At 44.0% G+C, this 24,850-nt stretch overlaps 1 protein-coding gene across 1 annotated transcript in view; it reads left to right on the top strand.

Moving 5' to 3' along the window:
• F5 (coagulation factor V) overlaps positions 1-24,850 on the top strand; it is a 66,884-nt gene that overhangs the window by 9,955 nt on the left and 32,079 nt on the right. The window contains exons 3-11 of the mRNA XM_021639421.2: positions 2,998-3,120; positions 11,564-11,776; positions 14,030-14,173; positions 17,061-17,282; positions 18,947-19,112; positions 19,933-20,110; positions 21,893-21,992; positions 22,273-22,484; positions 24,131-24,281. Of these exons, the coding sequence (XP_021495096.1) occupies positions 2,998-3,120; positions 11,564-11,776; positions 14,030-14,173; positions 17,061-17,282; positions 18,947-19,112; positions 19,933-20,110; positions 21,893-21,992; positions 22,273-22,484; positions 24,131-24,281 (1,509 nt within the window). The remainder of the gene's footprint in view (positions 1-2,997; positions 3,121-11,563; positions 11,777-14,029; positions 14,174-17,060; positions 17,283-18,946; positions 19,113-19,932; positions 20,111-21,892; positions 21,993-22,272; positions 22,485-24,130; positions 24,282-24,850) is intronic.

A 24,850-nucleotide genomic window follows, 5' to 3' on the forward strand; every position in this document is an offset into this window, starting at 1 on the left:
AAGTTGCTAACTGCAGGCTGTCTTGTGTGGCGTAACTTTGTTCAGCTGAGAGCAGTGGATCTAATTAGCTCATGTACTTCTTCAGTCTTTTCAGTTCTTAAACCACACGAGATTGGCTACGTGCTACACAGTCTTCTCAAGCCCCAAGATGCATCACTCCCTCCCTCCCCAACCTTCCTTCTCTCCCATAAAACCATCAGTGGGAAAGGGCTTAGACTATGTGGCTGAGAGAGGAGGAATTAGTCAGCCTCGAGTCTGCTACATGCACTGAGGTATTTGAGTCACAGTTATAAAAACATCCTTTAGTTGTGCCTTAGTTATAAGAACTGGACAAGTTGTACTTCCATAATGAACAAGGATGAAAGGTAGCATTCAGGACTAGAAGGTAGAAGTCAGGAGTCAAAAAGACGAACCCATCTGGACTATTCTAGGAATGTTCTTAACCTGTTCCAAGGAAAGAATTAGGGAAAGACTTTTCTTGGGCGCTCCAAGACCTGGATTCTAGTCTCCGCACTGTCAGGGTCACTGACTGAACCTGGGCAAGCCAGCCCCCACTCTCCACCCCTTCCTCCACACGCACTGTCCCTGGGCTTTGTTAACCATCTCTAAATTGAGGCATGAAGAATGTGGCTTTCACGGTCCCATCCAGAGCAAACAGAAAAGCAAACAAAAAGCTCCTGGCACAAAAACAACATAAATTCTGAAATGGGTGCTTCAACCAAAGGAACAGAGCAAGAGTGGCTAGAAAGATAGGAACAGAGAAGCCACGGACAGGATGGCCGTGGCTACAAAAATAGGAGAAGGCAAGGACAGAATGACAAGTGGCTAGAAAGATAGGAGCAGAGAAGACAGGGACAGGACAACAGTGAGTAGAAAGAGGGGAAAAGCGCAGGGAAGGCAGGACCTCTGTCGATCTGGGACAAATCACCACACATTTAGTGCCTTGGAAAAGCACACATCAGCCAGATGTCCTGGCACACGTCTATAATTCCAGCTGTGGGAGTCCAGGACAGTAAGCTCATGAGTACAACAAAGCCAGCTTGGGCTGCATGGCAAGACCCTACCTCAAAACATGAGTTAATTTGTTTTCTTCTGTTACAGCTACAGTTCTGGGTGTGCAGCATCAAAGCAGGGCTCACTTGGTTTAAATAGAGGTGTCGGCAGAGACTTGTCCCTTGTGGAGACTCTAGAGAAGTCACTCTTTTGCTTTTTTCCATTAATTGGAGCTGCCTGTGTTTACTGGCATGCTTTCCTCCAGCCTCACAGTGAGCAGACTGGCACCCTCTAATTCCCGTCCCAAGTTTCTCTTGTAACCCTTACGTGACTCTCCTTGCCTGGTAACCCAGGAAAATCTCCGACTCTCACAGTTACCCATTGCTTAAGTCGCATGCACAAGTCCCTTTTGCCAGACAAGACAGTGCACTTCCAAATCCTAGGCTTTACACCATGGGGAGAGGGAGCATTGCTCTGCTCATAACGCACACCAAACAGGATCATCACATACTGTTTTCCATCCTAAAGCATGTTTACCCGGGTCCGAAACAGAACGTTACTGTACCAATTATACCTTGTCGTCTCCATCTTCTGTTCCATAGCCAATCAATTCTAAAACCCGAACGTTTCATCTCCAGCATAAGTTTCTAGTATTTTTGCTCCAGACTTCCTCTAAGCCCTTAATCTTACCAATGTCTCCTTCAGAGCTTTCTCTCAGACTCTACCCCGGTTTCTCTCCAGATCATTTGCAAGAAAAAGACAGCATTTAAAAAATCAATATCTGTGCCAAAGAGGGAGAAAGGGAAGGACGGAGGGACGGAGGAACAGGGAGAAAGAGAGAGAGAACTTAAATGGAAAGTAACAGAAAAATTAAAGAACCAAAAACATAATAAAAGTCTGGGTCATGTTGTATTTTGCTGAAAAAACTTCGCAGCTTCTGACTGTTATCAGATGAAAAGCAAAATTCTGTACATCCTCCCTGGCCCTGAGTGATTGGGCACAATCCTGTGTTTATGGAGATCTGAGTCTTACTCCTCTGTGTGTCTCACGACTGCAGACTGCTTCGATAGCAAGCAAAGCCGTGGTCTCGATGTCTGTATCCCTGGCCTGCTCCCTACTTCTTCCCTGCCATGGTAACTGATTGTATTACTTGTCAGTGGCTCAGATCAAAAGCTTTGAGCTCTTTCCTGACTTCTTGTACATGCTGCATTCCATCCACTAGAAAATCTTGTTAGCTTGACTTCCAAACCTGTCCAGAAAATCACCACTGCACTGCTACAAACACTGGCTCAATACACCACTCTCTCTCCCCGACACTACAGCTCTCTTTTCCATACATAGCAGCTGGCATGATCTTTTTTTTTTTTCTAATGAGGATAAATGTTTAAAACATGTTGGACCATGTTTCTACAACAGAAGCTTCAAATAATTTGCTATTCCATGTAGAAGAAATCCAAATTCCTACCACGGCCCATAAATCCTCACACTCACTTCCTCTCATCTTTCCCTTGGTACCATAAAATTGTTATTGTGAGGACTGCTTGGTTCAAAGGCCTTCCTTAAATAGATTAAGGCTGCTTTTGACTAAAGTCACAGGGATTCGGGGATTTCTAGACTTGTGTGAGTGCCAGAGAATGGTGTGAATTGCTCTTTCCTTGTACTCAGATCCACAAGGGCTCCGTCCTGGAGTGAGGCAAGAATTGGGTAAGAAAAGTCAGCACGTGAGAGTAGGTAAGCGCTGAGGCAAACTCGCTGCTTTGGGGTAAAGCCAAGGCTTCGCCTTTCAGTTCTTATGTAATGAGCCATAATGGAGTTGATGAGATGATAAAGATGCAAAGGTTGGAAGATGGCTTAAGTCAAGTTCAAGAGAAGCAAGAAAACTTCAGGACCAGGAGGAGTGAGTGGCAGCAATCATCTTGGGGTCTTTCCGTATGTTCCTCTTGGTTGGCAGCTGTGTCCTCGATGATCTTGAGTACAAACAATTTCAAACTTCTCCTTCCATAGGACTTCTTGGACCTACTTTATATGCTGAAGTTGGAGACATCATGAAAGTTCACTTTAAAAATAAAGCAGACAAGCCATTAAGCATCCATCCTCAAGGAATTAAATACAGCAAATTTTCAGAAGGTAAGACAAATTTATTATCCCTCTGACAAGAGAAGAGGTATATCTCTCTAATATCATTGCTAAATATTTAAAAACTGATATTGTTAACTATCTGCTCTTGGAGAAATTTCTTTTCCTGAAAGTTGGAATTATAAAAATTGATCAATTGATCATGCTTTCATTTTCAGAGATGAAAACAAATGGTTTTTAGAATCACCTAAACACCAGGATTTTGTTAGGTTCCTGTTCCTAATAAGGTGGCTGGGAAAACCACCTCATCTTTCTGAATTCTATGTGTTAATCTGAAATGGAAATAACAGTGCAATCTAGGATGGTTTAAGGCAGAAATTAGTCAATGTAACTACAGTAAGTACAAACAAGAGTCATCACCACACAGATGAATGCAGGGCAAATGCTTTGTGCTTGAACTCCATGGCTACTAGGCTTCCCTCTTCTGCTTCTGTGAGTTCTAACCAGCACAAACAAACTCCATGGCAAGACAGGATGAGCAAACATTTCTGTAAAAAGCCAGCCACTAAACACAATCAGCTTTGCAGGCGTTGAGATTTATACTGCCCTGGAAAGAGGGGATTTCAACTGAGGAATTGCCCCCATCAGATTTTCTTGTGGGCACGTCTGTAAAGCATTTTCTTGACTTTTAATTGATATGGGGTGGGGAGGGTCCCAGCCCACTGTGGATGGAGCGATACCTGGGCAATGAGCCTGGGCTGCCTAAAGGAAGGTAGCTGAGCAAGCCAGGGGAGCAAATTCACAAGCACAGTTCTGAGTCTCTGCTTCAGTTTCTGTCTTGACTTCCTGCCTCGGCTCCCCTCTGAGGCCTGCAATCCAGGAAAACCCTTCCCTTCCCATGTTGCTTTTGGTCAGTGTTTTGTCACAGCAACCGAGAAACAAACTGGAACACGTGGCGAGTTCCTGGATGAGCCGTGTGCACACGAGTCTCTTCTCTGTTCCCCAGATTCATACAGTGGTGAGCCTGCACATTAGGGTTCCAAAGCAGAGTTCAGCAAAGCAGAGCAGAAGAGGAGAACGGCAGCATGGCCAAACTGTCCCTTTCAAGCTACTCTTCCAGTGTGGGAGGAGGTAGGAGCTGTGGACTCTGCTCCTCGGCTCAGCTGTTTGCAGAGGGAATGGACCTTGCAACCATCCATCTTCCTTTACTGTTTATTTGACCTTCTATTACTCAGTCAGTCAGCATTTGTGAAACAAAATGACTGCAAATGCCCCCAGCACATCTATTTGTAGCTTCTTAGTATTGTGTACGAGTGCCCGTCGTCCCATAAATTCAAAAACAGTAAATACAGATAGGTAGGAAACAAGACACAAGGGTAGTACAGTCCCCTTGGTGTAGACACAAGCCCCGGCCTATCCTATCATGGCCCCTGTACTAAAGCGTGCTGTCTCCCCTTCTGTGTCTAGCACTCACCTTCACCTATAGTTTACTTCTATCGTCCTATTTTTATGATACATGGTGAGCCAGCCCTGTGAGAGGCCAATTCTTTCTCTCAGAGGTAAATGTTCAATAGAAGGACAGTGGGGGGCAGAGATAAGAAGCGTTGGTTTGAGAAACCGCAGTTGTAGGTAGGTTGAAGGGGGGTCCCGTTGTTTGCCAGAATGCACTAACCGGTGTGTGGAAATACAATTTCTTTCTGATGGCGTTGGAGTTCTTAAGCTTTGTATCACGGCTGGGAAGACAGCTCAGCAGGAAGGGGGCTTACTGAGCAAGCACGAGGGCCCGAGTTCAAATTTCCAGAATTCCCATAAAATACACAGCACTTGGGGACAAGGGACGTAGCGTAGACAGGAGACCCGTAGGGCTTGCTGCTCACCAGCCGAGCCTTATGTTCAGTAGGAATCTCTGTCTCAGGGACAAAAGGCAGGAGTGATGAGGTCATCGGGTGTCCCCGGACTTCTGCCCATGCGTGGGTGTGTGTATCTGCTCATGTGCATATTCAACATACACACATGCAGGAAGGCACGAATACACACACACACATCACTTAAAAAACCAATGTTTCTATCACTAAAATAATTTTAATGGAAATAAAACTTAATTTAATTTGCAAAAATTCTATAAGTAGTGTACATTGCACTACTGGTAAAGTCACACTCATGAAAAAAAAATTGGTGGTCCAAACACTTCCAAATGTCATTTGAGTGATTATCTTAAGGAAGTCTGTTTCATGATAAGTCTTAATATTGTTTTTATTATTCCTTTCTTTCTTCTGTCTCCCTGTCTCCCCACCTCTCTCTCTCTCTGTATGTGTGTGTGTGTATGTATGTGTTCCTCAGACATTCTAGCACTGTTCCACTGAGCTGACATTATTATAATGAGACATTATTCTTTCATTTGATTTTCCTCCAAAGCTGAAGGAACTAAGGTCAGTAGTTTCACTTACTGAGTAAACTGATTATTAGTCATTTAAATTCCCCAAAAGAAAGCTTATTATTTATCTCTAGCTATTGATTTCCTCTTTCAGTACCTACATGTGTGTCATAGCGCCCATTTTGCGCAGGTTTTAAAACCCGCTGAGTGCTAAGTTTGAGCGTGAGACACTAAACTATCACAGATAAATATGGTGACACTGGGAAAATCAGTCACACACCTAGAAGGCGTTTCATCGGTTCTTCTTCAGGACAGGTAGAATGTTCTGATTGTAGCATCTGCATTGACTAGCCATGGGGGGAAGAAACAGAAGTCAAAGATATCACAACTAGAGTACCATCATGTCCTTACCCTGGGCTCCTTTGCGCCTGCACCTGGCACAGAGCCAGGAATGCTGGGGGGGAGGGGAGTCCAGGTGATCATTGTTAAACTGAACGGAAGGACTGATGACTGGTGAGAAGCGAGGACACTGTAACATCTTCCCTTTGCTCAGAAACGTATCCATTTTTGTTGGTGACTGTAAGCGATTACACTGCCTAATGACCAGTTTCTCTCACTTTAAAATAGATGCATTCATGATATAGACTCCATGTTTGTGGTTTCAAATTTTCATGTGCTGGAGACGTGACCCTCAATGAGACCGTATCGGGGTGGAGCCTTTAGGAGGGAATTAAGTCACTCGGTCACAGCCCTCAGGGTGGGTTTGGTGCCCTTATAAATGGAACCACAGGTGGAGCTCTTCCGACCTCTGCGTGCCACCTGAGAATATGATGAAGAGGGAGCAGTCCGTACCTCGGAGGAGCCCCACCATGTTGAAATCCGCGCCTAGCATCTAGAAACATAAAACATGGCTGGGGGAGTCTGTTATAGCAACCTATGGACAACCCAGTCCAGCCTTTCTCAGATGGGTTAGAACATAAAAGCACTAAGGTATGTCATCTGAACACAGGGTTGGATCTGTAATGCCCGAACTTGAGAATGTGTATGTGTGTGTGGGGGGGTGTATAACAGAGTCCCCTAGCATGGGTGGCAAAAGTACAGATATGTGTGCACCTGAACACACGTAGAATCATACACATATGCCTACATGTCACATATGCATGTGCAAAAACAATCAAATAATTTTTAAAAGGAGCGTCACCACCATGGAGCACAGAGTCAGAGAAGTAGGGAGCTGTGCTAAATCAGACATCTCAAAGATAAGCAGACATCCTCTTAGACAACCTCTTACCCTGCAGAGAAAACCGCTTTCTGAGAGCCTGTAAAGGCGGAAGGAAGATGCTGCTTCCCGCTATAGGAACCTCTGTGGGGTCTTAGCAGCCAGAACAGTGGGAGCCTCATGTCAGGACACACCATGTCATAACCCATGAAGCTGTGGAGGAAGAGCCACTTAGCAAGGACCAGCGTGCATGCCTCCTCAGGGCAGCTCAAGGAACCACAAGCCTGCCAGTGGTTGCACAAAGCCTGACTGGGGAGGGTGGCCCTCCTTATCAGTCTTGTTTTCACCTCAGAGCTTTCGGAGATAAAGCTCCCTGTTTGTCCTCTGAGACTCTTCCTCATAGTCTCTTCAAATGAGAGTTATGTTTATAAGTCACAGGAAGTCACTTAAGCTTTTCTCTTTCCTTGGCTCCTGACCATTGTTAACATCCAAATGCTGTTTATCATTTGAAGAGGGAGTTTATCTGGAGTTTATCTGGTGGTAAATATTAGTTATTGGTTAGTGTTAAACCTCTCATGGTCAGACAGATGTAATATACTCAATCTCATACACTCAATTGTTGATCTTTACACTAAAACAGGAGTCAGAGTCTCAGTGGGTCTATGTATCATAATCTCATGTGTCATGACAGCCAGGTGGGTAGTTAGATGAAAAATGATTACAATGAACACTAGTAAGCATAAATTTAAAACACACATACACACACATCACCAAGAATTTGGATCAGCCAGATTTTATGCCAGTGTTTTGCTATGTCACTAGATCTTTGAGCTTTGAAATTTTTTAAGGAGCAATCGGTGACGTAGAATGTATGTAAATAATTCAGATTTTTTTAATGGTGGCACTTAATTTACTCTTGTATCATGCAAACCTGTCAGACTCCATCTTTTAGCTATGAGTTGGTGACTGTAGAGCAACTATGGATTGAGCATATATCCCATGCTTCTCGTGCTATGGAAGATACCAGAGATGCTGGGCATACGTGGCCCTCTTCCCAAGGAGCCCACACTCCAACACTTAAAATGTGCAGACTGCTAATAATTGTAACCCAGCAGGAAAAAATACACCACAAATATTTAATTATAAATTGTGATGAGTAACATAAAAGAAAATATAACAGAATCAGAACTGAGGGGAAAAGTAACTGGTATTTATGTTGGCTTCAGAAAGATGAAGCATGCGTTTATTTATGTGAGGTATGAAAATGGAGCAAGAACACTCTAAACAGAAGGAACTACATCTGTAGAGACAGACACTGAGTAATGTAGCATTGGGCATGTCTGGGGAACAGGGAGGAGGCACGGGTTATTGATACATAGTAAATGGTAAGAACCACATATGATGAGGCCAGAGGGAAGTCAGGGTCCACCCATCATATGTACCATTATGTCAATGTTAGAGATTTTGTGAAATAAGTAAATCGAGATACAGCTTCTCAACTCCTCCATTATGTGGCTTCCTTGCTTAGAACCCCATCAATACACACCAGTGCAGCACCCAGGCTCCCGCCACTGTTGACCTTACAAGGTGCCTTGTTCCTTACTCCTACCCGGAGAACACAGATGCATGCTGATGCTGTGAAAACTCATGCCACGTTTTGAGTGGGTAGAGTCTCTGAAGATGGTTTGAGATAAGGTCTGGTTGGGGAGGCTGGCACTGCTGCATATAAACATTTAGGGAACTGTTTTTGAGTCTGTTATGTTCCATGAAGCAGCAGAGGTAAGTGTGAACATAATCAGGACAGAGATGGAAGATTAGAAAATTCCTGGCTGTAACTTCTATATGCAAACAGAAGAGCTAAAATGAAAAGAATAGCAGGTGATATTAATAACACATTAGAAGGGATGAGGACATTATTAGAGAATATTAATTTATTTTTAAAGACCTACTTAAGACAAAAAGAAAAGACTGACGATGGACAGAGCACTGGAGAGCGGTGGGACACTATCAAGTGATGTAACGTGTGTTGCTGGATATCAGAAGTGATGGGGACAAAGCAGAGCTTGAAGGAAAAAATAGCTTAAGACTTTTCAGATGTGGTGTAGGCTACAGACCTGCAGGTGAATAAAGCTCTGATGGGGCCCCACCCTGCCCCAAACATCACAGCTATGGCTAAGGTTATTGGTCACTCTACACAGCTGATGGCAAGACCTTATTGCTGAAGATACAACTTACTTATGTTACTGAACACAGAGAAGTTGAGCTGATCCCCACCTAAGCCAGCATTCACCCCTACTGATTAGCATTCAAGATGCTGGACTCTGCCAGAGTTCAATGTACTCTGAACACTACCAGAGGAGGAATAACTACCAATTTCATCCAGCCACAAACCTACAACAGAGACCTGATCTGCCTGCAAGCTATGCTGCTTCAATGGGGCACAATGTTATGGTAGTAACCAACCACGTCTTGATTTGAAGCAGCGAAGAACCCGAGACTAGATGGATCATGGCTCCTAGGGGAAACCTACCACTATTATTCTGCCAAAGGAACACAGCAATAAAATGACTCCTCGTGACATGCTGCTGTACTGGCAGATGAGTGCCTTGCTCAGCCACCCTCCGAGAAGCTTCTACAATAGAAGGGAATCAACACAGAGACCCACAAGTAGACAATGTGTGGAAAGAGAGACTTCGGAGCACCCAGTCCTAAGTGAACTGTCTTTATCAAGCTCCTCCCCTCAAGGCTCAGGGGAAAGGGGACACGAAAGGATTCTAAGAGCCAGGAGTGGTGGATGACTCGAAGGAAACAGTGTTTTCCAGACACAAAACCAATACACACATGAACTCACCCCATCTGTGACGGGGCGCACAGAACCTGCACAAGTTCACATAAGACAAAATTCCAGCCCTGAGGGGGGGGGAAATGGACACAAGGTCCCACCCTTCGTCAAGAAGAAAAGAAGGTATTTGCAATTGGTACCTGCAGGGGAAGGGAAATTTACTTTTCTCCAATAGAGTGACCCCGGGTATATCAATCATACTCCAAGGCAGGCCCCATACCGGGGAGCAGTGGCTAACACAAAATGGACTCTATGTGAGTTTTTGTTGTTGTTTTGGTGTGTGTGAGAGAGAGAGTGTGTGTGTGTGTGTGTGTGTGTGTGTGTGTGTGTCTGGATGTGCTCTTTGGTTTTGAATTTTTTTTTCTTATTGACTTTTCTTTTTATTAGTCAGTTTTTGTTTTGACTTTTTATTTTGTTCTTTGTATTTTGTTTTTTTTGTGTGTGTGGTTGTTTTTCAGAGAGGGAGAGGGAGAGAATGACAGACAGGCAGACAGACAGACAGAGAGATCACAAAGCTGAGTGGATAGGGAGATGGAAGGAGGTATAGGAGGAGTTGAGGGAGAAGAAAGAATATGTTTAAAATATAGTGTGAAGAAAATTAATAAAAAGAATGGACAAAGCTGAGAAGAAGAAAGAGGAGGAAACCACACCATAGCATATTATGACCAAAATGGCCAAAAACTAATGAGAAAACAAAACCGCTAAAAGTCGTCAGAAGAACAGATACCACACACAGAGAGGGGCAAAATTAAGAAATGGTAGCAGACCTCTCATTCTGGAAGCAGTGCAAGTCACGTGGCAGTGAGGGGCATCTTTAAAATGCTGTCATGGTATATATTTGAGTTATAGGACATGAGGAGATCAGGCTGGTACTGACCCAGAAGTTCCTTTGTAGTACTGGAAGATTCTATGCATACTGCTGGGGGGAAAAAGTAATCAGCAGTCTTAGCCAGCTATGAACTCTGGGAACTACAATAACAGGTATAGTCTTGATTGATGATTGATGTGGGAGGGCCCCGCCCACTGTGAGTGGTGACACCCAAGGGCAGGTAGGTGGTCCTGGATGCTATGAGGCAGCAGGTTGAGCCAAGGGAAGACAGGGCTGGGAAGAAGGCAAGTGTTTCTCTTTTCAAAAACGCAATTGCTTTAGGAAAAACAGTTCCCACTGGCCCTTTGCCCATAATATAAAACACTTCAGGATTGATTCCCTACACTCGGTTGGTCTCATTTTCTAAGGGCAAACTTCACTTAATTAAATAAGGAGTGCCTCTGCCAAAGAGGAAGCCAGCCCCTCTTGATTGCCTAGGACCCTGCCCTCTCCCCTTCCTGCTCTCGCTTGCTCCATCTCTACCACATCTCAACCCTCCACACTCCTTTTAGCCTAGGTTCTTCTTCAAAAACAGAAGCCTAACTTCTACATTGTGCTTCTGCTGCTGCGGGGAAGAGCCCGTATGCAGAGACTGTCAGTGGGTCTTTGCACAATAAAGCGAGGCATTTTCACTTCTGGGAAAGACTGGTCACATATGCCCAAGGAGCAGGCTGCGTGCAGGGGCTAGATGCTGACACCGTGGGGTGGAGAAGTGTCAGAGTGGTCCAATGGCAGGTGCAACTAAGAGACAGAAAACAAGGACTGAGGTCAATTGCAGTGGGAAAAAAAAGATATATTTTCAGAGCCAAACAACACAATTTGTAACCAGCACACACATCCCTTGGTAACTGTAAGCTAGCATGACTTGTGAAGGACTCTGAAGAGTTTCTTGTATTATGGGGTGGTTTATTGATGAAATGTGATTTGGGTCTTGATTACACCTAAGCAGTTGTTCTGATACCCTGAAAACTAACTTGGTCAGCCTTAACTAATCTCTGCTAGTAACAATTATTCTTCAGGTCACTGTGCCATTGTGTAGATGATGTGGGGATAGAAGCAGGTGTATGTGACTCTTCTGAGTATAAAAAAAATTGCTGTGAAAGGCAGGTAATCCGCAAAAGGCTCCTCTTGATTTTCCCACACTGAGAGTGATGGGAAATCTCAATGTCTTTGTGGCTGTTACCTCCCCAGGGGCTTCTTACCCTGACCACACGTTCCCTGACGAGAGACTGGATGATGCAGTGCCTCCTGGAGGAGAGTACATCTACCAGTGGGTCATCGGCGAGGACAGCGGGCCCACGCCTGACGACCCGCCATGCCTCACCCACATCTATTACTCCTATGAAAACCTGACCCAGGATTTCAACTCAGGCCTGATTGGACCTCTGCTTATCTGTAAGAAAGGTAAAAACAAGACCACCAGATTCAACCACGGCAGAGGCGCTGGGGTGGCCAGGAGATTATACTGGGGTGAGGCTTGGGAGAACATTGGTACCTTCTTGTAGGTGAGGCAGGAGAAGGGAATGGAGACCAGATCCTGGATGAGGGGAAATGGCACCAGGTACTGGCTTTCCCCGTTTCTCTGAAAACCTCCCTTCATCTCTGTCACGGCAACTTTCTTCAAGTCTATTCTGACATTGTGCCTGCATGCTTGTATGACCAGTAATGTTTACCTCAAAGCCAAGTCCATTTATTTCAGAGTGGAAAGGAGAGTGGCTGGTACAACTGACAGAGCTGTTTGTGTGGTGATTTGGTTTATAAGCATGAGTAACTCCAGCTTTCTTTTTGTTGTTATTTGGTTGGTGGTAGGTTGGTTAGTCATTATTATTATTATTATTATTATTATTATTTTAGTAGAAAGGACCATGAACTCATAATGATATTTCTCCCCTAGCTTTCCTAGTGGTAGGATTACAGGCATGAGCCATCATTTGCAGCCCAGCTTCCTTTCTTAAAAACAAGTTGAACACTTTAGGTGTAATACACAGATTTCATGAGTGGTGACTTTTGCTAATATATGCAGATCTGTGTCTGTGAGACCTGGGATTTGAGGACTTTATATACCTGGGCCCCCAGGGGGGGATTGCAGAGACCAATACTCCAACCAAGGACCATGCATGGAGGGGACCTAGAACCTCCGCTCACAGGAAGCCAATAGGCTGTTCAGTGTCCAAGTAGGTTCCCTAGTAAGCGGAACAGGAGCTATCTCTGACATGAACTCGGTGGCTGGCTTTTGATCACCTTCCCCTGGGTGGTGCAGCCTTGCCAGGCCACAGAGGAAGATGATACAGGCAGCCCTGATGAAACCTGATAGAAGGGGAGGAAGTCCTCCCCTATCAGACTAGGAAAAGGGCATGGGAGGAGAAGACGGAGGGTGGGTGGGACTGGGAGAAGATGAGGGAGGGGGCTATTGCTGGGATACAAAGTAAATAAATTGTAATAAAAAAAGAATGGGGCAGACTACAGTCTAATGCTGTGGACAATTTTACAGTTTCAGTGTACTTTTCTGCATGAATGAAACAAAGCAATGATCCGAGGAAGGCTGTTTGAGTTCAGAAAAAGATGTAAATACACATCAGTAAGCCCATATTAAATATTAACAGAGCAGCTCTTTCCCAGAACTTTCTCAGGACAGATCAATTGAAACACAATTGCCTCGCATGTGCTATAGATTATATCTGGGAAAGCCCAGAAGCAAGGCAGAAGGCCACATCCAGAATCAGGGTACGCTAACCAGATTGGGTTCTATAGCTATCCAACAAGAATAAGCACATCTTATAAATTGAATATAAGTGGTTGTCACAGGGTGCATGAAATCACATCTAAGAACATCCATGGAACAAAATGTACCTGAGGTAAAAGGCCCTCTGCTTTTCTTTTTTCCTGGAGCCTCTCTCACAGTTCCCCAAGGCATTGTCACTGTGGGTCATTCTTTTGACCATGTTCCAACACTGAAGAATTCCACTAGCTATCCTTCTTAGAAATACACTTGGCTTTCTCCTTTCTTCCTTCCCTTATGCTAAGAGACTTCAATCCATCTACTTCAATCAAAGAACTACAGCAAACTGTACCGTGGAGATAATGTCATTTATGCCTATACATAGATCAGATTCTTGGCTCACTTATTCATCATACAAATATTTTTTAATTTCCTGGCATATAAAAGATACTGTAATTGCACTGAAAAAAAAAAACCTTTAATCTTCTAAAGGTCTTTTTTATTTTGTTGCCATTTTTACTCATATAAGGATGAGTTTATCTTGATATAAACATTTCTCTAGTTGCATGTCCCATTTATGTACAAATGATGAAGCTTCATTCAACATGGGGTGCATGTTCTAGAAGACTGGAAGAAATGGGTTGGTTTTCATTGTTGATGATGCCAGTTTTTAGCTTTGTGACACAGACATTTACTGCATAGTCCACAATGGATTTCAACCTCCAATATAGGTAACCCAGGTTTCCCTCGAACTCATGACCCTCTTGCTTAAGCTTCCTGAGTACTGAGATTATAGGAAGACATTTTAAGGCCTGGCTGCGAATGTATGCTTCAAATTTATATCGACATTACTTGTTTCTGGGCCCACTTTCGGATGTGTGGGAACACTAATGGTACTCTTCAATCTGCAATGTGATGAAGCACCTTTTCCTTCTCAGGCACCCTAACTGAGGATGGGATGCAGAAGATGTTTGACAAGCAACACGTGCTAATGTTCGCTGTGTTTGATGAAAGCAAGAGCTGGAGCCAGACACCATCCCTAATGTACACGGTCAATGGCTTTGTGAATAGGACAATGCCAGGTAACACGGGTGCCATGCACCATTCAGCAATGACAGTATCCCACTTGTCCTACTCTGGCCCCACTGTTTCTTTATGGCAGAAGCCACCACTGGTTTCTAATGCCCAGTGGCGAAGTATCACAATCTTGTGCTTCAGTGATTCTCATGATTTCCTCAACATCATCCTTTTTGTCTTATCCAGGAAGCACAACAGATAAGTCAGATGGTAACGAGGAACCTTAGGGGATACAGCCATGATAGGTGTAGCGTTCTGAGCACATCAGCTTCTACCCAAGGAGAGAGTCGCTTTCTAATAGGAATGATCAACAGAAAGAATGAAATCACAATAGTTGTAATGAAGATAACAGGAATAGGCTCTATCCTACAAATGTATTATTAGCTCTTCAAAAGTGTATTGGTGAACAATATCCAGTGGCATGTAGAAGGTTTCTCTTCCCATCTAAAGATAGAGTTTTGTAAGGAAGTAAAATCTACCAACTGTTAAGTAGGAGGGAAACTGATTTCCACTGTACTAGTCAATTTTATGTTGCTGTAACAAAACCCTGAATGCTGGCTACCCTATAAAGAAAAGATGTTTCCTAAGAATTCTGTTTTAGAAGAAGAAATATCAATACTGGCAGCTTCATCAGCCCAGGCTTTCCTGAGAGACCGCTTATATGTGTCATAGTAGGACAAAGAAGAAAAAAAAATGGCGGCACATAGACGAGGCCAAGAACAGAGATGGCCTTGCTTTATAATAGCTCACTCTCATAAAAATTTACTGAACCTCATGGGAACTACATGAGTCTCTTCCAGGAACAACACTGCCTAGTGACCTAAGCATCGTCCCCTAGGCTCTACATTTCTAGGCTCTACCACCTGAAAACCATTACACAGAGCCAAGCTTTTGGTATGTGAGCCTTTCAGGAGACATGGTAACCAACTATACCACTTATTCTATGTCTGTCTAGTAGAAGTGACTTAGAATGAGAAATCCCATTCTACTAGAAAGATACAGAAGAAGTGGGAAAAGTGGTTGCTATGGTTATGGCTTGTCTCCTAAAATGGGGAAAGCTGAGATTTGCTCTTTCTTTGCTGCCATGGTGATTGGGAAAATGTTCATTTGCTCTGCAGGAGATTCTAACCTTGGCTTCTATCCCAAATTTACATTTCAAATTACAAATTGATAATTACCAAATACAAGATAATGGGCTAAGAATTGGTCCCTGTGTGTGTTTTATATATATATGTGTGTGTGTGTATATATATATATATACACACACACATATATATGTGTATATATATATGTAATGTTTATTTATGTTCAGTTTAGGAAAAATGAAAATATTTTTCTGTTTAAAAATTCTAGGGGCTGGTGAGATGGCTCACCAAGTAAGGGTGCTTTCCTCCAGGTCTGATGATCTGAGTTTAATCTCTAAGATCCACATGGTGGAAAGAAGGAATCAACTTTCACAGATCGTCCTCTAACCCCCACCCATGAATCATGGCGTTCATGCCTATACACATACACAAAATAAATAAACAACTGTAAACAAAAATACAAATTCTAAGCTTTACTACATATCAATATCACAAATGCCTTCTCTTACAGTAAAACAAACTTTGACAAGAGTTGGGGGTCTGGTATTGTTTTCAATTTTTATTCTATTTCCTTTGGTGTCATCTTCTGCCTGGCTCTTGCAGCTCTGGGTATTGATTACGGGTCCAAAATTAAGTTCTTCCAAACCCAAAACTGCACTAACTAACCTCATTCATTTTCCTGCCTCTGTCTTGTCATTACCAGCTAGTAGTCTCAATATGCTGTTCCCAGGAATGGAATCAACAATCCCATTGTCTGTGTTCTGACAGGGAAGACAATCCATGTAAATATATAAAAGCTGGACTGTATGTGCAAAAACATAGAAACAACTAGACAAAGAGATTACAAATTTGTAGTTGAAAAGAAGAATAATTTTAAATAAATGCAGGAGAGCAGGAAAAGAGGGGGGAATCATTGATAGACACAATATGTATGCCTGTAAAGCCCCCAGTCTTCTGGAGTAACAAACACTCAAAAGACATGTCAATACTGCTGTAGTGTTCGTAGCTGGACTTGCTTCCGAATGGGATAGACGAATGCACAGAAACACACATACCTTCCAGCTCCCTCCCAGCTTCCTGTTCTCAATACTTGTACAAAGGACAAGCGCCTCTATGGATGAGAAGCCAATTCTCAGACCATCCTCCTACATCTAGTGATTATAGATCTGGTTGGGAGCCAAGCCTGGCTCTCCCAGAGCGAATGAGCATTTTCTCAATCACTGTGGCAACAAAGAAAGCAAAACTGGGCTTTCTCTGTTCTTTCTTTCTCAGTTATCTGGTTCTTTCTTTCTCAGTTATCAACCGGTCCATGAAAAGCTCTTAGTGGCCACTCACTGTGAGGATACAGAGAGAGTAATATGTTGTTAGTAAAATAATTCAAGAGAGTAAAGACACAATAGAGGCTTACTCAGCGCATCTTCATACTCTCTTCTATTTTGACAAGAACTTGACCTCTACCTGTGGGAGGATTAGGTCCCAACACTGGCTTGTTGGAGATAGGGTGACTTCTTCCAAGTGAGGCTGGATTGATGTGACCAGTCACTCGATTTTGCCCAGGATTTTATCAATTCATACACTGAGAGCTCTGTATCCTGAGAGACCTCTCAATCCTGGATAAAACCAGAAGGTTCATCGCAAACGTAAACTGCCCCTTAGCCTTTGCCACTTAGCTGTCTCTGCAGCTCTCAAGGAACAGCCCCCATTCTGAGCTCTATTCCCCCTCTGTGCTGCTATCTGCCGCATGAGTTGTGACTCCTTCTTTCCCCCATCTCTATGTGTTGGGATGTTGTCTCTTCCTCCCTCACAGATATAAGAGTCTGTGCCCATGACCAAGTCAGCTGGCATCTGATTGGCATGAGCTCAGGGCCAGAGTTGTTCTCTATTCACTTCAATGGCCAAGTCCTAGAGCAGAACCATCACAAGGTGTCCACCATCAATCTGGTCAGCGCGACATCTACGACTGCAAACATGACTGTGAGCCCAGAAGGAAGATGGATTATTTCTTCTCTCATCCCCAAGCACTATCAAGGCAAGAAACCTTCCTGACAGTCTTGTGTTGAATGAGCACCATTTTTCCTCAAGTTGCTAACTTATTTCTTCTCCTTTAACCTCTTAGTCAACCTCGCCTAGACACACGCATCCTGGTCCCTAACACCACCATTAGACACTCTGCTCTTAGACTTAGAACATACTGACTGGGGATAAAGGAGGTGAAGGCATTGACAAAGATCTTTTAAAATAAAGCAAAAGTTTGAGAGGTCTCTACATCCGTGAAAGAGAAAGAAAACTAATGGTTCTGCAGATGTATTCTTGGGTATCTTTTATATGAAGCCAAAGGAAAGGACCTAGAGACTAGATAGAACAAGGCAAACATCCATAAATTTATAGAAGTACAGAGTTACCAAGACTGACAAGGCCAAGCATGAGAATACGCTCCTGTACAATGAAATGGGCCCCAAATCTGGCACAGAAAAGAACTCACTCAAATGTGTGTGAAATGAACCCATAAATGATATGTTATCTGTTTTGTTGAGGTAGGGTCTTAGAACCATATGTTCTAAGCTGGCCTTGGAATCATGGCAACTCCCCTGCCTCTGCCTTCTCAATGTGGGGATTATAGGCATGAGCCACCACCCCAGCTAGAAATGAACTTCAGAGAGCACCAGTGAACGCTGGGGAGGGGGAGGGAGGGAGGAATACCAGCACGAGTCATGGGGTACCAAGTAAATGCAGCAGCTAACTGTCATTTCAAACAGATTTGTTTTTAGACTATTAGGAGGAAGATTCATGTTGCTAGACATGAAAATCTAAGCAAACCCTGATACCATATGAAGCCATTTGTCACCCCCAGGAGTGTAGGCACTTGAGGGATAAACACTGTATGCGATTGTTTTGTTTCCATACTAAGCAATTTAAATCACGTCGGAGTGATGGCTAGTGACCCTGAAAAACTCTCGCTCTAGCATAGTTACTAATAGAAATAAAACTAAAATGAGGACAATTGCTTCAAAAATTATAATTTCACTTAATAATTACATTAAGTATACACTATGCTAGTCTTCATTAACAAAGAGACAAATAACGAGAAAAGAGAAAATTAAAGGGCTTTCTTGTTTTATATTTCTGTATTTTGGAGAGGGAGGACAGAGAGAGAGAAAGGGGGGGAGAACACTGTGCTAAGGAGAAAACTGGGGGCCACCTGCATGCTGATCCCACACTTCACCAGAGAAGCATTCCTCAGCCATAGGCCCAGGGTTTTAAGTTTTTTTCCAGAGGAAAACACCTTTTCAACCTTTTCCTCTAACCCTTTCCTCTCGCACTGCTTTCTACTTTTGCCTGTTTCTGTGTCCCATTAACAGAACACCAGACTCAAATGGCTGAGGATCATCTGAGCATTGCTCCTCGCTGTTATTATTTGTTTGGGGGAGGGGGTTGAGACAGGGTATCTCTGTGTACCCTTGCTGTCCTGAACTCATTTTGTAAACCAGGCTGGCCTCGAACTCACAGAGATCCACCTACCTCTGCTTCCCGAGTGCTGGGATTAAAGACGTGCATCACCACTGGTCCAGCAACAAATTGGTTTTTTTTGTTGTTGTTGTTTGGTTGGTTGGTTTTTGTTTTTGTTTTAAATACACATTCTGCTTAATTTTCTTTTCTCTTAAACTCTACTGCTGTCCTTCTCTCCTCACCCAGCTGGGATGCAGGTGTACATTGACATTCAAAACTGCCCGAAGAAAACCAGGAAACCCAATACGCTCACCCGAGAGCAGAGGCGGCACATGAAGAGGTGGGAATACTTCATCGCTGCCGAGGAAGTCATTTGGAATTACGCACCCGTGATACCCGCGAACATGGACAAGTGAGTCAGTGGCTCAGGCCACCATGCAAGGATTAGAGATGTGGTTCTCAGGGCCCTGGGGTGGGGGTGGGGGGCTGAAATATGATGTCACGAGTGGCCAGCTCTCAAGGGACACACGCTGGTTTCCATCCAGGCATTCTTACCCCCTTCAGCATTTAATCGCTTTTTTTCTTTTTTTTTTTTTTACTGGAATGCTGTTCTGCACCTATCAGCCTGGCAGGTTCGTAGCTCACCATCTGCTGTCAAGGCTGTGGAAAACAAAACCTGCATCATATATCCTGCTGGCCCGGCGTGCCACTAAAGCCACTCCGTGGGATAGCTTGACGCAATACATTAGAATTGTAGACACATGCACCCTTTACCCCAGGCGCCGTGCTCTGGGGGTTTAGTTGCACACAAGTACTTTTGTTCACGGGCAGGAGGCCGTATGAATAGGGTGCTCCCTGCCGAAATGTTGCTAGTAATAAAAGATCAGGGTCAACTCCAAAAGCCCTTCAGTTGGAAAAGGGTATCGCGGTATAGCACATCCATGCAATGGAATACTATGCACCGAGAAAAAATAAAAGAAGGTACAGACACTCTCTGTCTCTCAGCCACTTCTCATCAGTCGTGTCTGACTTTCGCAGCGGTGGAGGAAATTACCCTGGATTGCTAGTTTGGGGCTGCACTGAGGACATCGGGGTGTCGCAAACTGCGCTACGAAGTAGCATTTCAGCTAACCCCAAAGCAGAACTTAGAAGCACAGGGGTTTTCCCCATCCCTCATCACTCGCTACTGGAAGCGGCTTAACTTTTGTTCTACTGTTTCACTTCACCTTAAGAAAATACAGGTCTCTGCACTTGGACAATTTCTCCAACCAAATTGGCAAACAGTATAAGAAGGTTATCTACAGGCAGTACGAAGAGGAGACCTTCACCGAACGCACGGAGAGTCCCGGTGTCAAACAGAGTGGGATTCTGGGCCCCATTATTCGAGCCCAGGTCAGGGACACACTCAAGGTAAGAAACAGAAATACGGAAGCAGGCTAAGAATTAGACGGTGAAAGACAGGTCCGGGGGTTGGCGATTTCAGTATTTTTAAATGCATCCGTATGATTTTAAGCTCAAACACACCGTTTCGTTTTATTTAGTATCTTATTCATGTGGAGCTTACTTAGTGATACAGAGGGTCTGAGACAGATAATCAAACTAGAAGGGACTAAAACACATTCAGTGCCATTGGAGGAGTGAAAAATACAGGAGCAAGGAACACGAGGCCACAAATAAGCAAGTAAGCGTAATGAAACAGACCCACACAATCTCAAGGTTGTCTGCCAAGTTTGTCCCAGCTTTTATAGCAAAGTGCAAAGAAAATATGTCTGAGCAAGATTTGTGTGCCTGTGACCTCATCACAGCTCACCTGATAGAGAGAGCCAGGAGACCGCTCTTGCCTCGAGTCTTCCAATCAGTCCTTGACAAGGCCCCAGCAACTGTCAAAAACCAGAAGAACTGAGTAGCTTTTGAAAACAAACATTGCTCATTATTGGTGTGAGCATCTGAGTCAGCACCGTGGGGGGGGGGAAAAAAAAAAAGACTTCCTCACTGCAGTCTATGTATGCGGTGCTATGGCTGGGCTCTGGTTATGGCTGCATCTATAAAAAACACAAGAGCCTTGACCAGCTAGATGGCTCAGTGCATAAAGGCATGTGATGCCAAGCCTGAATACCCGAGTTCTTTACCTGTAGCCTATGGTGGGGAGAGAATGGACTCCCACAGGTTGTCTCCTGATTTTGCATGCACTCACACTGCAATATGGGAGCCGCTACACAAACACAAACATACACACATACACTAATCGTATAAATTTTTTAAAAAAATGTAATTATCATTTTATTTTATTTTCATCAGTGTTCTGCCTCCATGTATGTCTGTGAGATGGTGTCAGATCCCCTGGAACTGGAATTACAGAGAGCTGTGAACTTCCATGTGGGTGCTGGGATTTGAACCTGGGTCCTTTAGGAAGAGCAACCAATGTTCTTAGCTGCTGAGCCATCTCTCCGGCTCCTAATAACATCTTTTTTTTTTCTAAAGCCTGAAGTTTTCTTCAGCCAATTTGCTTGAACATTATATCATATCACAGAACTAGGTAAGGAGCCCAGCGGCTGAAGGCTACAATGATTGGCAAGACCCTAGGATGTGAATAATCTACAGACTGAGGACGATTCCAAGGCTTTGACAGCGCCCCAGCTAGAAGATAAGGCTAAGGTTGTTTGTTGAAGATTAACAAGCCAATTAGGGCTGCTATGAAAATCATGAGCCAGACAAAACCCATTTTGTTAATTTGAGAACAGACCAAGCCTTTCTCCCGTCTGATTCTCTCCTTCCTTTCCCTCACTTTTGGCTCCACAAAAGTGCTTTAAGCTTCAGCTTAAGCATATTCTATTTGGAACTCAGGGTCCGGCTACTGGGGCCCTTCAGGAAGGTCGTTCATTGACAGTGATCCTAGGGAGCCTGACAAGCAGGGGAAAAAAGGAGTAGGTGTGGTCCAGTCTAAAAGAAGAAAGGGAGAGGGCGAGGTGCCAGGAGGGGCGAGTAATTTCTCCTAACCTTGTCCTCCAAAGACAAACTTCTGATTTCCATCTTTGTAGGTAAAACTCTCCCAAAGGCGCAAACACCTGGTAACGTGGTGAAGACCTGCGCGTCACACGCACACCTGCCCACACTTGCACGCACGCGACGCTGCCATCCTCTCTTCCAACACTCCTTAAATAATGAACTAATAACTATGACTTCACTTTGTAGATTGTGTTCAAAAATATGGCCAGCCGACCCTACAGCATTTACCCTCACGGGGTGACCTTCTCTCCTTACGAAGATGGAGTCAACTCTTCCTCCACCTCAGGTGGGACCTTTTTCACCTCAACAGGCTTCCGTAGTCTCTCTTGCTCTATTTGCTCAGTGCAGTCAGTAATAGGCGTGGAAGGGCTATTTCTCCTTTCTGAGTGTCGTTGGCGGCATCTAGTGGAGAAGTGTTGAACTAGCTACGTGCTATCTCCAGTCAAGCGTTAAGTAACCAAAGTATGTCTTTCTTCATATTAATTACTCTAAATAAAAGCTAAGGCAGATGTTTACTATGGTAAGATAATTTTCCTAAGTACCAATAGTGTGTATTTTTCTTTCAGGCAGTCACACCATGATCAGACCAGTCCAACCAGGGGAAACCTACACTTACAAATGGAACATCCTGGAGTTTGACGAACCCACGGATAATGACGCCCAGTGCCTAACAAGGCCATACTACAGTGATGTGGACGTTACAAGAGACATTGCCTCCGGCCTAATAGGGCTGCTTCTAATTTGTAAGAGCCGGTCCCTGGACCAGAGAGGCATACAGGTATTTTATCCTTAAAGTAACCTTTGAAATGGGAATCTCTCCTGGCTGGCACAGATTAGGTCTCACTGTTGGATAAGAGGGTTTCCCTTCTAAATTACACTAAACAACAGCCTTTAGCGCAACAGTGTGAGGACATTTATCAGCGGGGGTCATCTTGAATGTTGTTGCTCTGTCTTTTCTCATCCGGACTCTCACTGCAGAAAGCACATCCATCCCAAGTGTGGTGCTGGAAGTTATTTTAGATTCAAACCCCAGGCCAGGTGGTATCGACGGTGTGGTGAAAAAGCCGTTTGGGCTTCTTTAATTCTTTAATTCTTCTCCTAGAAATGTGTCTACAGGGTGGCTTAGGAACTCAGTGTAAACCTGGTACCAATCTTTGTTGTTGTCAGAGGCAAGAAATAAAGACAGGAGAGAGGGCTGAGAACGAGGAAAGCTGGAGCCACAATTTTTAGTAAAGCTGGAGCCTGTCAAAAATCGTCCTTTGGTGAGACTTAGTTACAGCAAGGAATGTGATCAAAGAGACTGATTTCTGAGTTCGTTTTTATTTTGCAATATGTTCTCATGTAGCTGAGCTTGGCCTCAAAGTCACTATATAGCCCAGGCTAGCCTTGGACTTTTTAAAACTGTTTTTCCTTTCCTTCTTTTTCTTTTCTTTTTAAATGTTATTTCATTTCACTTCGTTTATTTTTTTTTTAACTTTATTTTATGTGCATGGGTGTCTTGCCTGCGTGTGTGTCTGCATACAGTGTGTATACCTGGTGCCCACAGAGGGCAGAAGAGGAGGTTAGAGCCCCTGGAGCTGTGGTTATAGATGGTTGAGAACTGGCACGTGGGAGATGGGAAATGAGCCTGCATCCTCTGAGAGATCAGCCAGTGCTCTTAACCATTTGAGCCATCTTTCCAGCCCACCTTCTTGTTTTGGTTGTTGTTTGTTTGTTTGTTTGTTTTGAGACAGGTTTCTGTTGTAATTCAGGCAGTCCTCAAACTAGTTACGTAGCCGAGGATAACCTTGAACTTCGGTGCCTCCAGAGTCCCAAGATTAGAGACATATCCCACCATTCCCGGTTTTGGGAATTGAACCTAGGGCTTTGTGTGTGCTAGGCAAATACTTCACCAACTGAATCACATCACAGCATTCTGAGTTTATCTTCACCGACAATTAGTGGTTGCCTATTATTCAGCTAAAATTTCCATTAGGCTGGGTAATCGTGAGAGAGGTCTTATCCAAAGGCATGCAAAACAGGCAGATGTCTAGAAAAAGCAAAACATTTGCAAGAGCTTGGTTTATTAAAGCAGTAAAGGACACAGGAAAGGAAGGGTGCGGGCTTCCCTGTTGCAAACTTCTGCTCATGTTTTTTTCACTCATTTGGAACACATGCAGTCATTCATTTTGAAAAGTGTCCGATTACAGACACGCACTGACTTACAGGTGCCGTGCCGTACTAAGATGGAATTTTTCCTCTGGGTATTTATACTGAATTCTCTCTCTGACCCTCCTGTTGTTTTTTATGTGCTAGCTTTATCTCTGACAAGTATTTGGTAGATAACGCCTCTCGGGGGCGTCTGATATTTGGCTTCTCTAGACTCAGGGACAGTGGGGAAATTGTCAGCCAAAGAGCTTTCACCATTGCCCTTTCACCCCGCAGAGGGCGGCCGACATCGAACAGCAGGCAGTGTTTGCTGTATTTGATGAGAACAAGAGCTGGTACATTGAGGACAACATCAACAAGTTTTGTGAGAATCCTGATGAGGTGAAGCGCGATGACCCCAAGTTCTATGAGTCCAACATCATGAGCAGTAAGTCGGAGCCCCCATTTCCATCCATCTTTTCCACTGTGGTGGTTGCAGTGTGTCTGTACCCAAAGGCAAAAGTGTGAGGATGACATCATCGTCTCTAAAGAGCACCCTCTCTGAAGGACACGGTGATGGGATACCCGACAAGACCAAAGTCTCTGACCCGTTCCGAAAAGGCTCTAAGCCTGGTGATCCTTTATGTCAGGATGACTGTCTGCTTTCTGTGTGTGTGTGTGTGTGTGTGTGTAAGTGTTTGTTACATGCGTTGTGTGTGTGATGTGTGTTGTGTGGTGTGGTGTGTGTGTGTGTGTGTGGTGTATGTGTGTGTGGCGTGGTTATATCTGAGTGATTGTATTCTATGTGTGATCATGTGGTATGTGTGTGTTTGTCTGTGGTGTGTGTGGTGTGGTATATGTGTGTGACTGTGGTGTGTGTGTGTGTGTGTGTGTGTGAGGTGAGGTGTGTGTGTGATGTGAGGTGTGTGTGTGTTTAACTGCACATGCTCTAGGCAGTGAAGAAGACTTTGAGGGGAGGCTTTGAGGGGTTTGATCAGTGGAACCTGAGGATTTTAT

The sequence above is a fragment of the Meriones unguiculatus genome, chromosome 11 (assembly GCF_030254825.1).
Source record: "Meriones unguiculatus strain TT.TT164.6M chromosome 11, Bangor_MerUng_6.1, whole genome shotgun sequence".
Classification (NCBI taxonomy): domain Eukaryota; kingdom Metazoa; phylum Chordata; class Mammalia; order Rodentia; family Muridae; genus Meriones; species Meriones unguiculatus.